General features: G+C 41.7%; 1 protein-coding gene across 7 annotated transcripts in view; it reads right to left on the bottom strand.

Moving 5' to 3' along the window:
• CACNA2D1 (calcium voltage-gated channel auxiliary subunit alpha2delta 1) overlaps nucleotides 1-10,756 on the bottom strand; it is a 407,398-nt gene extending 396,642 nt beyond the window's left edge. For all 7 annotated transcript variants that reach the window (XM_088651901.1, XM_035127294.3, XM_088651903.1 and 4 more), the window contains exon 1: nucleotides 10,242-10,756. In XM_088651901.1, the coding sequence (XP_088508027.1) occupies nucleotides 10,242-10,336 (95 nt within the window). In that variant the 5' untranslated portion in view covers nucleotides 10,337-10,756. The remainder of the gene's footprint in view (nucleotides 1-10,241) is intronic.
• Nucleotides 10,757-16,786: the final 6,030 nt, after the last annotated feature.

Genomic DNA, 16,786 nt, shown 5'->3' with positions numbered 1-16,786 from the left:
TTTTATTTTAGAATCCTGAAAGGTTAGCAGCCTAGATTTCCATTCCAGCCATGGAGGAGTGGCGTTGTATCCTCTGCAGCCTTAGCAGGCTGGTTTAAAAAACAAAACAAAACAGACTAGTAACTTTTATGGACTTATTTACAAGGTTGGTTTTGTGTATTTAGAAAGTTGGTTTAGGAACTAAGTTAAAATTATTTTATTTGCCCACCCAAAGAGGGACTTTACTCCTCCCTGGTCCTTCTTGCAGCAGTGCCACACTGAGCCCAGCCAAAGTTTGCTTTAGCATGCCATCTGAAGCAAGACTCGTGGTTAAGTTTTCACCGCATTAATCACAAGCAGCAGCCAAAGGTTGTTCTCATGCTTGCTAGGAAACACAAAGGAACATGTGCACACACAGAGACACATATGGCTCCCTAAGCCACATGATAACTGACCTGAACATGTGGAACTGCTAGCATAATTTCATCCACACATGAATATGACCCAAGCACAATGATAATAAGCAGGGGATTATCTGTGGTGATTGATGCACGCAGTGTCCCCATGGGCCAGCCACACCTCAGCTTTCCTATTGTTATGAAAGCAGTGTGACAGAATACCACCATGGGCTTCCTAACCTAAGGTTGCCAGATTTTTTTCAATGAATCCGGGGACACTTTTCAACTTCAATGGATTTTGTATGGGGACTGATCTGTAAATCCGGGGACTGTCCCCGGGAAATGGGGACGTCTGGTAACCTTATCCTAACCCTCCTCTTTTTTACTGCGTCTCAGGGCTTGCTTACATTCAGAGTCATGGCTAACACCAGCACAAACCAGGTACAGTCACGCTTCTCAAGTTACCTACACAGTCAGTTTTTTGCTGACTCCTAGGTAAGTTCAATTAGGTTTGCTTTTGCAATCTGCCTTGAACTCCAAATAAGGATGGGGAGGATTAACAGTCCTAATTCCCCAGGTCTCCAATCATCCTTACGAGAGAAGCAGGTATGACAGCACAATTTCACTCGGTCTATAAAAAGCTTCTGCTGCGTATGAAGCAGATGAATCAGACTCCCCACCCCACTTTCCAAAGATCACGGCTACACCATTTTCTGAGGCAACAGAATAAAAGGCAACTCTGAAGTAGTAACTTGGTGAGTACAATCAGAAGCAAAGTGTTTAGTCCCTCTGGAGATGAGAACCCAAGATAGTCATGTTCTTCCCTCAAGAGAAAGTTCAGTCAAATGAGAAACAGAACAGAATGACAATATTTGAAAACACCACAAAGTGGGTTCCTCCCTCTGATCTGGAAGGCTGTAACCTAGCAACAGAGCTCTTTTGTTTAAAGCTCTGGTACCACCCTTCTTCCTAAACTCTCTCTAACAACAACCACAGATTACCTTCTCAAACGGCACTAAGTACACTTGTGGAACTGCTATGAATATTGGCATCTATTTCCTGCATTAGAAGGCAATGAGCCAAGCGGCCAGGGGAAGCGATATTCAGTAGCATTAGCCTGTAAACCAAAAATTGTTGACTTTCTTGGCTAGAGGTCAGTTCTTCCCAGCCAAGCCAGTGAAAGGAAATCTCATCAGCAGACAAAATGACATAAGGGCATGTGCACTGACTTGACTAGGTCCAAATGCACAAAAAGGATAATTGCTTAAAAACTCATTCTTCCAAACTGTGATTTTACCTACATTAAATCTATGTTAGGAAGGTGGCCCAAATCAATATTTGGAAACGCTATAACTTATCACAGCCAATTATTGGTTACAAACCTCCTTCTAACAATATTGTAACAAGCATATTTTGTGTGCAGCTTCAGAAATAGGCAATTGGGTTGCTGTAATTAACTGCAAAAGCTTGCTGATTTGTTGGTATTATAGAATGTCAATCTCTTTCATAAACTCATTAGAATCTTTGTAAATAAATAGTGAAATTTATGCAAAAAGCAAGCAAATCTGGTTGCTGCTGCTTCTTACCATCCCAGGGAATACAGTAATCCAATCAAAGGATTATTGTTACCAAATAGTATTCTGGAATAAGGGTAACCAAATTAAAACGTGTCAGAACATGTTCTTGTGCCATTCAGTTGAGTGGTCGCTTATTCAGCAATCAATTAACCTGAGATAGCAGTTCTTCCAGTCTTTGGATTGCATGCTCAAGGAACAAACCAGCTGTTAGATATGACAGGGAATCAACAATTCCTACCAAGATAAAGGTGTCTAAATTTTGAGCAGTATGACTCCACCCAGAAGAGGTACTTTACCTGCCTTCTGGTTAATTGGTCCATATCAACACCTCTGTATTATGTTCAGTTTTTACTTATATCCAGTTCATCACTGATTTGTTAAGGAAATCTACGGCCTCGCCTGGATCCAAAGAAAAGAAGTAGGTTGGTAGATTCCTAACGACAGCCCCAATATCGAGGAAGGGAGAGAAAGAAATGAAAATTCTGAAGGCCTACAGGACAAGGCATAGGGAGGAACAACTATCATCTATCACCACTTTCTGCTGCCTACCTGTGAATTAGAAGCAAAACTGCCACAACTGCCTTGCTTTCAAACCTAGCCCACAAAAGTAATGCAAGCAAATACTATTGGGGGGGGGGAATAATACTCAATGTTGATTAAAATTTCAGGACAATTAACAGAATCACTCTCCTCCTGTCTTCCAACAGATTGTCAACCAGTGTCACCAAGTCAGTTTCAATCAGGATGGAACCAGCCCAAAACTCAGACAAGGATTTAGGTAATCTGCCACAACTACAATTTCCTAGAGTTGCATCACAACTGCTTGCTTGATTAACTACCTTCCTGAGAATAGCAAGTTGCAAGCTGGTCTACATAACTTGTTGGGCTGGGTGATATCTGGTTTTCAACATCATATTATATCACCAGCTAAACATTGTGATATACTGATATAACAGAATGTCTGAAATAAGGCTGGAGCTATGTAGAGGCATTGGCTGGTTTCATTATTTTTCCTCCATTGTGATTTTTGCATAGCTCTCTCTCTCTCTCTCTCTCTCTCTCTCTCTCTCTCTCTCTCTCTCTCTCTCTCTCTCATATGCACGCACACACACACATACAACATACACATCATTATTTGCAATATATTGCCAGGTCAAAAATTATGAAAGCGAAATCATGACACTGTACAGACTTCAAACCGGTTTTGGACAATAATACATAACATGATTTGCAATATATTGCTGGGTCAAAAATTATGAAACTGATATCACTTGGCCAGCTTACTCAGTTATCAAGAATGGAAACTCATCGAAGGATCTGCAATGAAGGAAGGAAGGCTTGGAACATCTCCAGCATGATGCCTACGTGAGAACGCTTTCAAGGAATTTTATTAGCTAAGTGTCCCAAACAGAAGTTACTGAGAGTCACAGATATTCCTAAGTATGAAGCAGAGGAACTAAGTTGACAGAACCCTCCCACCACTTGGCAAAGGCTCTGACAAATGGCACAATGTAAAGGGAGCATGTTCTCTTTGCCACCATAACCAGCACAACACAGGCCTCCAAATGGGCTTTTAACTAGATTCTATCAAGTGAAAGAGGGTTTAAGGGCTATTGTATCTAGATCCCCATCTGGTCTATCAATCTCTAGAGATAGATGATACTAACTATTCCTCCACGCCTGATAATTTCCAGGCAAAGCCTGAATTATCTGTCCATAACAAGGGAGCTACCATATATTATGCTCTTCTACTTGTTAAATCTCCAGAAGATGTGCTTCAATAACACTAAAGCAACATTTTTGGCTACCACTGGAGATAGGACACTGAACCAAAAAAAAAGATCATTGAAGGTAATACTTGTACTTCTGTGAAAGCATGGGCATGACAGATCAGTTGAAGTGCCTCCCAGAAGGTGAGTTCCTGCAGGGAATCCAGCAACGCTCAACCCATTGTTTTTGAATGATTTCAAACAGGCTGGTGTCATCTACATAGCCACACAACTTGCGAAGACGGACATTTTGTATATATTCCATTAGAGGACACCAGCAATATGCTGATAGGACTGTACTCTAGGGAATAGGTCTGGCTAGGGAAGGATCTCTCTAGTCTTCTCCAATAATATAATGCTTCCAAGGAAAAGGGTGGATGTATAATACCCCATACAACTATGGGGCTGCTCCACTCTAGTATCTCCCAGTGGCCCTACAGGAGTGGTACTTGGGCTGTGGGAGACACCACAGCAAATAGGCATTATGGTAGTATTCAACTTTCACAAGGAGGTAATATATTTTCCCAAGTCCTGTTCCCTCCTACCAGGAGGGAATTGTCGTATTATATCAACATTTCTTTAGGATACATAAGACTTACAAATGGTTTTGGAAACCCCATCCTCAGTAATGTGCCCAAATTCACATGAAAATCAGTGGCACATGAATTAGCTGAAAGCCAGAGAATGAATTGCTGCACTGGGCAGTCTCTCAGCATTTCTCTTTTCATAGGAATAGTCTTTATACCACATGTTTCATTGCCAACTAAAAAAATTCAGGGTTGTCATCAGGGTATCTTAAGGATTCAAGTGATCCATTTGATTCAGCAGGGCAAATTAAGAAGTGGATTCAAATTATCACATTTATAGCCATAAAACATCAATTCAAATGAAATTGCACCAGAAGACCACAATCGGGTTTTTTTGTATAAAGTAATTTATATAATAATAATAATAATAATTTATTATTTATACCCCGCCCATCTGGCCGGGTTCCCCCAGCCACTCTGGGCGGCTTCCAACAAAACATTAAAATATAGAAATCAAACATTAAAAGCTTCCCTAAACAGGGCTGCCTTGAGATTTCCACTTAAGGCAACAAATTATGTTGACCAACAAAGGAATGGTTTAAAGGGTAACTGCCAATATTAGTCCTGGGACAGATTTAAACATTTTGCAAGAAAAGCTGTCTGAAGCAACAGGTGATAGTGACCAAGATGCTTAGTACAAGAAGCATCAAGACTTTTGCAAAGAAGAAAAGAGCACTGCCGGTATTTATAAGTGCATAATTCACATGATACAGAGATGCTGTTCTCACACAGAGGGTTTCCATAAGCCTTGAAAGCCTGTACACTCTCTCTCTCTCTCTCTCTCTCTCTCTCTACATGCAACAGGCAACATGAGGTCTCTTCACCTCTTCCATGTCTCCATCCACTCATCCTTCTCTGCCCTCATGGCTCCTGTTGGGTTCTATAGGTATCCTCTGTGAATAGGTGCTACACCTGTGCTCTGTGGATCATGCCCTAAGTAATAATAGAAACCAGACTTCCGTATCTGAAATTTATACATTATTCTACCTACAACCCTCCACCGATCACCCTAATTCAAATAAATACTTTGGTAAGGGAGGGGGAAAAAGTGGGCAGAATGAGAATACAATGATCAAAGTTCTAGCCAAGTAAAAACTTATAATGACTGATTAATGGAAAACAGCCCTTGTACTCAAAATGCCAGGAGTATTCCGGCTCCAATTATAAAGAATGGGTTGAGACTGCAATATCCTACCTGCTTGGTCCTGAGCAATCTGTAGGGGACTTGTTCCATTGTTTTAAAAAGAACTTGCTTTCATGTAATATATTTAGGAATTGGGTATAAACTTTTTATTCTTACTGACTACTGCATTACTAGCTTATCTAGACAGGATTGTTTTTTAAAAATTATTCTTTAGCAAACGTTAAAGGGTGTATTAGAGGATTCTTCTGGAGAATAATTGCAAATTAGCATTTGCTTTTCTGTGTGTGCTAAAGATTAGATTTTAACAGCCCACTGAAAGCAAAATTTTCATTGCCTCTGTTGCCTTAAAGACCTAAAGCAAGTCTTCTGCTATTAGTCAATCTAGCAAGTGAGATTATTTGAAAAAAGGAAAAGACACTGTAGCTACACTTTCACACATTCTAAGTTAGATGGAAGAGTCATAGACACAGCAGCAATATAAGAATCAAGGGGTGGAAAAGCATCTTGGCAGCCTAATTTCTTTTTAGTGAAAATGAGGCTGGCAAATTCCCAGGCACCTCAATATTTCAATATTTGCTGCAGGAATAAAACACTTCCCTCCCCCTAGAAAATATCCTTTCATGCGTATCAATGCAGTTCAACAATAATTTTCTTAAAAAAATACCCCAGTGACAAAAATTTGGGATATTTAATATTTTACAATATTTACATTATCTGCTAATATTAGTATATTTAAAAAGCTGTACACAAATGAAGGTGCAAAAATTCCAATAATCAGCTTCCTTTGGCCATTTTCTTAAAAATGAACGTGGTGCTCTTTAAACACATCTAGTCCTCCCCCCCCCCCATATGACACATACAAAGCAACAGGGTGGTAGTAATAATTGCAGCCAACAAATGTATAAGTTATTGATCGGCACATTAGGCACCCAACTCATGATTGTTAATTTTAACTACCGTTAAAATGTTAACTATATTTTATAAAAAAAGTTAACTACACTTTAACTGCAGTGGTTTATGCTTCCAGTGCTTCAGGCTACAAGTGGCACTTAAAATAGGTTGGTGGGAGAAATCTATGAGGCGACACTGACACTATATTACATTTTCTGGCTATTCTGCCTCTTGTACATGGAATCTCTCTTCCCTGAATAACTGCTACAGTAAATGATAATTTCCACTAAGCAAAGCATGTGAGAAAGTCATGAAACACAAATGTGTTCAACAATTTATCATTCATTAAAGGCTATTTTAAAGTATTTGAAGTAGAACTTTGATACCCACATCATGTGGTGGGTGATCCAATATCTCATTGCAATGGTAAGGTATCTTAACAGTTATACTGTTAAGTACACAATGAATCACTTAGTCCTAAACACATCTACTATGATGTAAGTCTTACTGAGCTCAGATATTTCTACCATTAGTGTGTTTAGGCCACTGTATTTTATGCTGAACATTCCAAACATTTAGCTTGCATTGGGAACAGTAAAATAATACCACCCTCTCAAGCTTATTGCTAAAAGGAAGATTCCTTAAAGACCTTGTGTTCTACACATTATACCTGAGCAAATGGTGTGTAAAATTCTCCCAATTTCAGAACAGAATGTTTTTAATTTGATTTAATCAGTTTGAATGGATCCTGAAAATAGAAAGCAACAAGGTATGCCTCATACCCATTTTCAGTTTGGCTTTTAAAAATAGCATTAAATAGGGATGGTATTTTTTAAAAAAAGAAAAGAAAAAACACAAGCAGACCTAGACATAAGCCTCAATGAAATTCAAATAATTCCATCCTCAGTTCATGAAACATACCACACAATCATCACTGCTTGGACAAAACATTCAAATTAATGCTCTAAATGAAAAGGGATTATTTTCATTTTAAAACCACGAGACAATACAAAATATTTTGGGACATAACACCCATCTGAAATGTGTAAAAGAACACATTCCATCTCATTTTAAAACCTTTTTTTAAACACAAGGCAATGCTGTGCTTGTTTTCTGCTAGAACAATTTATAGTTACATATGCAGTATCTCCAAGTTTAGCTTGCATATCATTCTAGAAATCTGACAAGTTCATACTGCATAATGTTGCCTATATATATATATAATGTTCTGGTGTGTGTGTGGTAAAAATGCCAGTAATTGTTTGTTAATTATTTTGTTTTTTAAATCATACTAGATGAAGAATTACCATTGGGAGACAAAGTACAACAATGTTAATCAATAGGTGTTGATAAAATATTTACTTATTTAAAATGCATTTTAATACATGTATGTAACCATGAAACCACATTTACTGGTAGAAAATTTATAAGGCGAAAGATTAACAACAAAAAGTAGGCATTTCTAATCAGCGGATTATTATTAAATATATATTCCTGAAAATTAAGAAGGTTTTTCTCCCTCCCCTAAATCCTGTACTTGTAAATTGTATATCATTTTGAAAGAATGAACAAATGATAGACCCTTCCAAATACGATGATGAAAAGGTCCAGGGATTGTTTTGCTTTTAGTTGCAATTATTATTTGGAACCAGCTGCTCATCAAAAGATTTTGATTTGTTGGCCTCTGCTTTCTGGTTTAACCACATCTGCATTTAATTCTTTACTTGGCAACATCCTGGATTTGATTTGTCTTTGTTTCCTTCCTGTACTAGAAGAGGGGATTTCTAGTTATTATTATAACAATCTAACACATCTTCAAGCAGCACCTGTAACTTCCCCCTTTCCCTTTTTAAAATAGGCATCTTTCAGCTTTCCTGCTGGTTTATTCCCCAACCAAAACCTCATTTCTCTGCCTTGAAACAAAGGAATATTCTTCCAGTATACTTTGGTAAAGAAACAGCCTGTGTTGTGGATAGAATCTGTAAAGTCTACAGTACTTCTTTCCGTTCAAAGAAGCAACTGTCTTAAGATACTGTAACACCAAGCCAATTTGTTTCTTCTATTCAGCTCCCTCTCTTGAGCAGCTTATCTTTTTTGCATCTCTGGTTCTTGCTCCCATTTTTGTTTCCTCTAACCATAAATGCAGCGGCCAAGTAATCAGCCTGGCTTAGGCACACATTTCTTTCACAGTGCAAGTCCCATCAAAGTTTTAGGCATTCAACAGCAAATGACAGGATACATCTGTGGTAAACCCAAACACTAACCCTCCCCACTAAACCAAACAAAAGTAGGGGTGGAAAATTATGACTTTTTTTTTCAGGCTGGGCAGTTTTGCTTTTGGAAGACGCTTTTGCTTCAGAATGGCAAAGAGCCAGCTGAAGGAAATGGGATGGTAATGATGGTGGAATCCACCAGCTGGAGCAAGGCTTCATTTAACCATTCTAAAAAGGTGATATTCCTAGCCCAGCTCTCTCCCTTAACTTACTCCTCCTAGCCATGAGCCCAGCCCCTTTTGAGGAAGAGGAAGCACAGAGATCTGAACCTCACTGAAACAGCTAGCTAACTGGTGAACTGCACTTATAACAATCACTGTAAAGTCCTCCTTCCACACCAACTGAACCAGCACAGTACACTTTCTATTTTCCAAGAATGCAGGCTGCTAAGCATTGCTCTCTCTCTCTCTCTCTCTCTCTCTCTCTCTCTCTCTCTCTCTCTCTCTCTCTCTCTCTCTCTCTCTCTCTCTCTCTGTGTGTGTGTGTGTGTGTGTGTGTGTCCGTCCGTGTGTTTTAACTCTGTATAAAATGTGTTACAGTGAGTCATTCACACTAAGATGCTTAATGACGGTGGCTGCCTAGATTTAAGAACTAAAGTGTTTCTGAGGCAACACAGATCAGTCCCCACAATTGTTACTTTAACTCACTGGGGGGGGGGAATCAGACATCGGCCTATTTATTTATTTTCTGCCTTCGTTTCTTGATGTGAACCTCTTGCCCTGCTCTGGGCAAGTTTTCTGCTAATCACTGCCTGCTGCTTTCAAGATGCTATCCTGCACTCATGCAAGGCAGCAAACGGAAAGCAGACCATAATTAGCAGGACTCGCCGATGCATCGCCTAACGAGATCATCGCTAAATCTGAGAACACTCAGCTACCTTGCATAGCATTTTAGAAGAGTGAAAAAAGGGAGAGAGAGAAAGAGAGAAACCCACCACAGCTCTGGTTTTGCACATGCGTGGATGCTTTCAAAACACACACACACACACACACACACACACACGCACGCAAAACAAACCCTGGAACTGTCAGAACATTCATGTCATACGCTGGAAGCACTAAGGTTACAATGAGCGTTAGAAAACTTAAACGTTGCGCCGTGACTTCGGCTTCAGGGCCTTTCGGGGAAAATACATTTCTCTATACAACACAGGCGCGCTTTCCTTTAAAATGCTTCTGTTTTCTTTTTTCTTTTTCTTTGCCCCAAATCTCCACGAGGTCAAAACAGCCATTTAAGTCACAGTGGCGGCGATGAAACTAGAAACTTTCCTCTAAGTCCGTCCATCTATTTGGAGATGCTGTTGATCGCTGGCAGGAATATCCCGGGCTGGGCTGGGCTCCAGCGGGCATGGCAGCAGAAGCAGGCCCTTCAAGCCCAGCCCAAGCCCAGCCCAGACCCGGGACAAGCCTACCAGTTGCTCCTTTTCTCCAGCTGAGGGGATCCGTGGCCAGCAAGACGGCTCGCCCGCCTTAGCAAACCCTGGCACTCCTCCTCCTCCTCCTCCTCCTCCCCGCTTCCCTTCCTCGGGCGAAATCTCCTCCACCCTTCCTGACTCTACTTCTCACTACCATGCAAGGAGAAAGGAGAACGGGGGGGATCCTGCCGGACTCAGGTGGGACTTACGTGGTGGCAGAAGGGAAGGGCCCGTCTGCGGAGAGGTTTATCACCAAGGACTGCAAAAGGGTCAGGGTGAAAAAGAGCCACCAGCCAGCAGCCATCTTCCTGATCGAAGATCGATGCCCCCTTGCCCACAAGTGCCAGATAAAAGGATGGTGGTGGTGATGATAATAATGATGTTGATGATGATGATAGTGGTGAAGTTCAAAAAATAATAATCGGGGAGAGCACGGGAGGAATAATACTAATCAATCAATCTCTCTCTCTCCTCTTCTGTGTAAAGCCACAGGCAGCTTCAGAGAAGCAGGCAGCGGCTCCTCCCGGGCGGCTGGGCGGAGAGGCGGAGGGAAGCGGCCGCGCTCGGTGGGTGGAGGGCGGGAAGCGGGAGACGCAGCCAGAGGCGGGCGAGAGAGAGAGAGGCTCTTGCTACTCGGGCGGCGGCAGCTTCTGCTTGCTGTGATCCGCCGCCATCGGGGCTACTTTTGTAACAGATCCCGGCTCCCTCGCGCGCGCGCGCGTGTGACTGTTTCGGGGTGGGTGGGTGTGCGTGCGCGCGTTTCCTCCCCTGATTTATCCCTCCGATTGCAGGCAGCCAGGAGCAGGAGGAGGAGGAAGAGAGGGACGAGAGGGCGGGGTGGGAGCGGTTGGCGAGGGAGAGGTTTGCGCCTGGGTGTCTCCCCGCTCCCTTCCATGATATGGGGGTGGGTGGGTGGGAGTCCTCTCGCGGGAGGGCCGGGTCGGAGCCTCCTCCGAGGGAGATGAGCTTCGCCAAACAAGGGAATCAAAGGAAACTCCCGAAGTTAAGTGTCTGATCTTCCCTGAGGTGGGAGAAGGGCGGGGTGCTGCTGTCTGATCGAGGCTGCATGCTGCTGCAGCCGGCATATTGATATTGTTGTTGTTGTTATCGTCGTCGTCATCATCATTATTATTACAAAATATATGCCGCCCTTCGCCCGAAGATCGCAGGGCGGTTCACAGAAAAATAATAATGCAAAAGTTTGATACATGCAGAAGGCTGGCTGCCAGGCAGGCAAAGAGATTTCCTGGGCAGGTAATAAAGGGACTTGTGAGCGCAAGCGCCCTTCGGTTCTGGAGTTGCAATGGGCTGCAAAGGTCTTTATGGCACTTGCTTCGCGAACCTCCACTGCAAAGGAGCTGGAGACATATCATGCCCAGGGTGATCTTTCAGCGCCACTGACAGCTCTTGGGCTATAGGTGAGTGTAGAACGGGGCAGTGCCAGCTCTGGGTCACCAACGAGGATCCCAGGGGCAAGTTACGCACCGACGAAGGGCTCTCGACTCCGAAACATGGGCATTTATTTGTTTGATAGCGATTGAATAGCTGTGGGTTGTTCTTGTGTTTCCATCTGCTGAGTGAGAGGGCAAAGTGAACAGATTCTAATTAGAGGAGGGGGAAAGATGCATCCAGAAAGACTTTAATCTTATCATTCAAGAGAGAGGGGGGGGTGAGTTACAGCCTGCAGAACAGAAGATTTCCCTGAGGGGGTGCCACCCTTTTCCAAACACACAGCAAACCTTTACCAAGGAGAACTGCTGCAGCTTCTGGCCATCAGTCATTATCAACCCCCAACTCTCTCTCTCTCTCTTGACTTCTCCAGGGCAACCAGGTAGCTATTCAACATGCACAGAGACAGCCCTCCGGCATCACTGTAGCAGCCAGAGAGAAGCTGGTGATGCCCCCCCCCAATTGTTTTGTCTTGTCCCAGCATGTGCAGTTCAAAAGTGCATGACAGACCCTTGATATAAGGGCTATGACGTTTCATTTCTTTCATTTATTTATTACTTACATTTATTACTTACATTTTTAGTGCCTGGTTGTTGTGATCAGAGTGACATTCCTTTTTCTGACCAGCCCTGGTTATTATCCTGGCAAAGGGTACGTTTGACAGCTGGCTGGGTTTGGGCTGGGACTTAAAACCTTTTCAGAGAGAAGCCTGGGAACTCTGATTGCGGGCACAGATTGCTGCCCTCCTGCCCATGGAGCTATTCGCAGGGATAGGCAATGCCGTGCCCTCCTGATGCTGCTGGACTCCAACTCCCGACATCCCTGACCATTGGCCATGCTGCCCAAGAACATCTGTAATGGACCACATTGCCTATTCCTGAGCTATTGCATTCCTTACACTAGTGTTTTGCAAACTTGGGTCTCCAGCTGTTGTTGAACTACCACTCCCATCATCCCTGACTACTGCTAGCTAGGAATGTTGGGAGTTCGAGTCCAGTAACAGCTAGGGACCCAAATTTCATAAATGCTGATCTATACTGAGGAGAAGAGCTGTGGACTCTTCCTGGCAAAATGCATAGGGAAAGGTCCTGGAGAAGTTTGTGGTGTCACTTTATTGTTCCTGCGGTTACTGTATGTTGATTAGTGCATTGACTCATGGGAGCATTGTTATCGACACTGAGATTGCTATGTGTCATCATAATTACTTAATGCACTATGGGAATGGCTGTCTTTGTTGCTGTGTTGCCTTTTTTGTATTGCCATATTACTGTGCTTCTGAAGAAGCGGAGGATACAAACTAGTTATACCAGAGTAAGATCCATTCTCGCTATAGGATGGTCTTGCATGTTTATTAAATGATGCTTTGTAAAGATCTAAAAGGTAACAGGCAAAAGGCATGCCCCAGTGGAATTCTCTCCAGGGATCCTGGTGTCTGGCAAATGAGCCACAAACTGTGAATTCTGTTTTGAAGCAAAAACCCTCCTGGAGCACAATGCTATATATGTCAACGCAGGAGCAGATCCAGATCCAATCAAATTCAAGGGGCTTACTCCCAGTTAAATGTGTTTATGGATGCTGCTGCCTAAAGATTCAAGCTCTGACTCTAAGCAAGAGCTCCAGATCTTTGACTTTGGGGCTTGATTTGACCTGAACTATGTATATTTCATGCTATTTCAAACATGGAACATGTTTCTCATTGTAAAGATACAAACATCTGGCTCTCCAGATCTTATTAGTGTGCAACTTCAATTATTCCAGACCACTGGCCATGCCAGCTGGAGCAGACAGGAGCTGGAGTCCAGCTACATTTTAGAAGCTACAGGTTGCGCCCATTCCTGCTTTAGAATAACAAGACTATAAATGCCTACTCAGAAATAAGCCCCATAGAGTTCAATAGGGCTTATCCCCAGGTAAATGTCCATAGGATTGCTACCGAAGTCACCTAGTAGTTCATAACAGAAGTGAAGTTTGAACTGGGGACTTTGGGCTTTCATCGCTCCATCTTTTTCCTGTGATGCTACCTTACTGGTCCAGCCAGTAAAACTCTCAAGTAACTAGTGTTGTGATCTGAAAAGCCAGGATGCCCTAGACTCTGCCAAGCTTCACTCATGATCTGACAAATTCTGTTATGCTCCATCCTGGATCTGTCGGGCTCTGTTCCATCTCTGCTCCTCACCTGCCAGGCTCTTGACTTTGCTCCATCCTCTACTTCAGTCCAGAGGACCAGTATATTTAATCAAAAGTCTGCAACCCCAAAATAGAATATATTCAATAACAGGCACTGCACTGGCAGTTATTGGTGCTCAAGAGCTGCTTCAGGGGCACCTCATGCCCACTGGAATCTGCCCCATGGTGGGGCTGGCCCTGCACTCTGGCCAGAGCAGTGACAACAAAGATTGAAGAGTGGGTTTCAAGCTCCGATTATCATCAATCCCATAGTACACGGCATGCAAGAATAAAAGTGCCTCCCATGATGTAATCATCTTTGCCTCTAATTCATAAATTTTTCATTCTTAAGTGCTTAAAAGCACCACTTATTACAGAGAAGATGCAGCTTTGTGGCCGAGCATATGTTTTATTATATGCAGCAGCCCCAGGATCAATTCCCCACATCTCCAGTTAAGGGCCCTGTGGAAGTGAGGCAGAGGAGTTATTCAGATTCTAAAGAGTCCCTAAACAGGCCGTGTTTACAGTGTTGTGCTAGATATAGTCCAGGCTTCCTCAACCTCAGCTCTCCAGATGTTTTTGGCCTACAACTCCCATAATCCCTAGCTAGCAGGACCAGTGATCAAGGATGATGGGAATTGTAGTCTCACTCAGAACACCTGGAGGGCCGAGGTTGAGGAAGCCTGATACTGTATAGTCTGTAACCACAGTTAACATCCTGTTTCATAGAACTGGATATGAGTAGGTTTGGGAGGCAGCTGTCTTGATGGGAGCTCACTTCCTACAAAAGATATAAAGAAGACCATGCACCTAATAAAACAAATGGGGTTTGTTCATTCTATTTATTCATTTTTATTAACAAATTTGTATACTGCGGCATATCCGTTTAAATATCCATTTAAAAATACTAATATATGTTATAAAATATCAGTAAACTTTAAAAGCAAGTTAACATAAAATTCATACTTCATTGACATGCAAAATATTGAGATAAAATACAATGTTATTTTCATTAATATAATTTTGCTATTATAGTTTTTCTTGTTTCTTTGTTTTCTTTCATTTTGCTTTTGAATAGGATATGCTTAAATGTCATACTATATTTCATATTTGTTTGTTCTGTTTCATTTTTTAAAAGAGCACCCTTCACCATTTAGATTTGCAAATGGCCTTTCTATATTTCCCCCTTTGCTTGATTAGTTCAAGATAAGTGTAAATGTGAGCAACTGATCCAAATATTCTGGAATGTCTGTTGGACTTTGCCCTGCGTTGAATCCTGTATGAGGTTTGGCAAAATTTGATTGGTGGTGGTAGGGACTAAATATCACATCTTACCAGTTTTAAGGAAACTACTTCAAACATTTACTGTATTTGTCAAACATTGCATTTGTCATACAATTCATTTTTTTTAATCAAAAAACTGATACTGTTAAAAATTCAGATTAAGAGTATAGATTAGAATTTTTGCAAGTGTATTTGAGAAGTGCGTTCCCCTGCATTAGTTTCAGCTCTAATTGAAGTATAATTTTCTAGATATTGTATGTGAAATAATTGCATGGAACTCCTTTTAAATAAACATCGTAATGGGAAAAGCTTTTTTAAGGCAACAAACGAAGTAATAAACTACACTTAATTTATAGCTATTCATATAACCATATATATGGTTGTACTTACTGCCATATTTCCTGGCACCGACATCTCATAAAACAAGACAAGCAGTGTCACCCTCCCACAATGGAAAGTGTCAAACTTTCACACGGGGTATCATAAGTCTAGTCATAATCTGGTTAGCATGGCTATATGAATAGGCACCTAACTACAGTGGTACCTCGGTTTATGAACACAATTGGTTCTGGAAGTCTGTTCATAAACTGAAGCGTTCATAAACTGAAGCGAAATTTCCCATTGAAAGTAATGGAAAGTGGATTAATCCGTTCCAGACGGTCCGCGGAGCAACTGTTCATAAACTGAAGCGAACTTTCCCATTGAAAGTAATGAAAAGTGGATTAATCCGTTCCAGACGGGTCCGCAGAGTACTTAAACTGAAGCGTTCATAAACTGAAACATGGGTGTAATTGGTTCCGGAAGTCTGTTCATAAACTGAAGCGTTCATAAACTGAAGCGAACTTTCCCATTAAAAGTAATGGAAAGTGAATTAATCCGTTCCAGATGGGTCCGCAGCGTTCATAAACCGAAAATTCATAAACCGAGGTGTTCATAAACCGAGGTTCCACTGTACTAACTTACAGAAGCTACAAGCTCAAGAGATGGGACAGCTCCCAAGTCATCACCCCCCCCCACACACACTGTGTTTTAAATTGCAGCATGTAGGCTTATAAAATGATAGCTTTCATTTTTCTCAACATTAATTATATGCCACACAGGAGCCCATACTTGAAGACGTTGCTACAAAAACACTTGCAGTTAGAGCCCGCCTGATACCTCTCATTACAAGGAATTTTAAATTGCTTATAACTCTGCTCCACTTAAAATGCATCTTTGAAAGGTAACCCTTGAGAATATATGGGTGCTATTTTGTATCCTCCGTAATTCTACCTGATTACCATCAGCATTAGAGCCTTGCCTCTTCTATACTTTCTTCTTCAAATGAAATATCTGGGTTTTTTACAGCTGATATTTGCTTATCATTTTCATTCTAGTTTATTAAATGAGCTTGATTCTTCTCTGTTCTCTCCAAAACATTGGTGCACATTCCATTCTCTTTCATTTTATTAAAAAAAATTCCTTCAGTAGCACCTTAAAGACCAACTAAGTTTATATTTTGGTATGAGCTTTCGTGTGCATGCACACTTCTTCAGATACACTAGAAACAGAAGTGTCAGACCCTATATATATACAGAGGGTGGTGGGGGTGGGTGGGAATGGGAGATGGGCTGATGGGAGTGGTAAACCTGTAGATGGATGTTAATGGCTGCTGATGGCTGCAATTAGTCCTGGGCTGAGGTGCTAAAGAAAGCTTGATCATGCATAATGAGATAAGAATCCGATGTCTCTATTCATCCCAGGTGCTTCCATGGTTTTAAGCTTGGTAATGATTTCCAATTCAGCAACTTCCCTTTCCAGTCTGTTCCTGAAATTTCTCTGTAATAAAACAGCTGCTTTGAGATCTTGTATAGAA

Source organism: Zootoca vivipara, chromosome 9 (assembly GCF_965207765.1).
Source record: "Zootoca vivipara chromosome 9, rZooViv2.hap1.1, whole genome shotgun sequence".
In the NCBI taxonomy this organism is placed as follows: domain Eukaryota; kingdom Metazoa; phylum Chordata; class Lepidosauria; order Squamata; family Lacertidae; genus Zootoca; species Zootoca vivipara.
The sequence above is the reverse complement of the archived record's forward strand: the minus strand, read 5'-3'. Positions and strand labels throughout refer to the sequence as shown.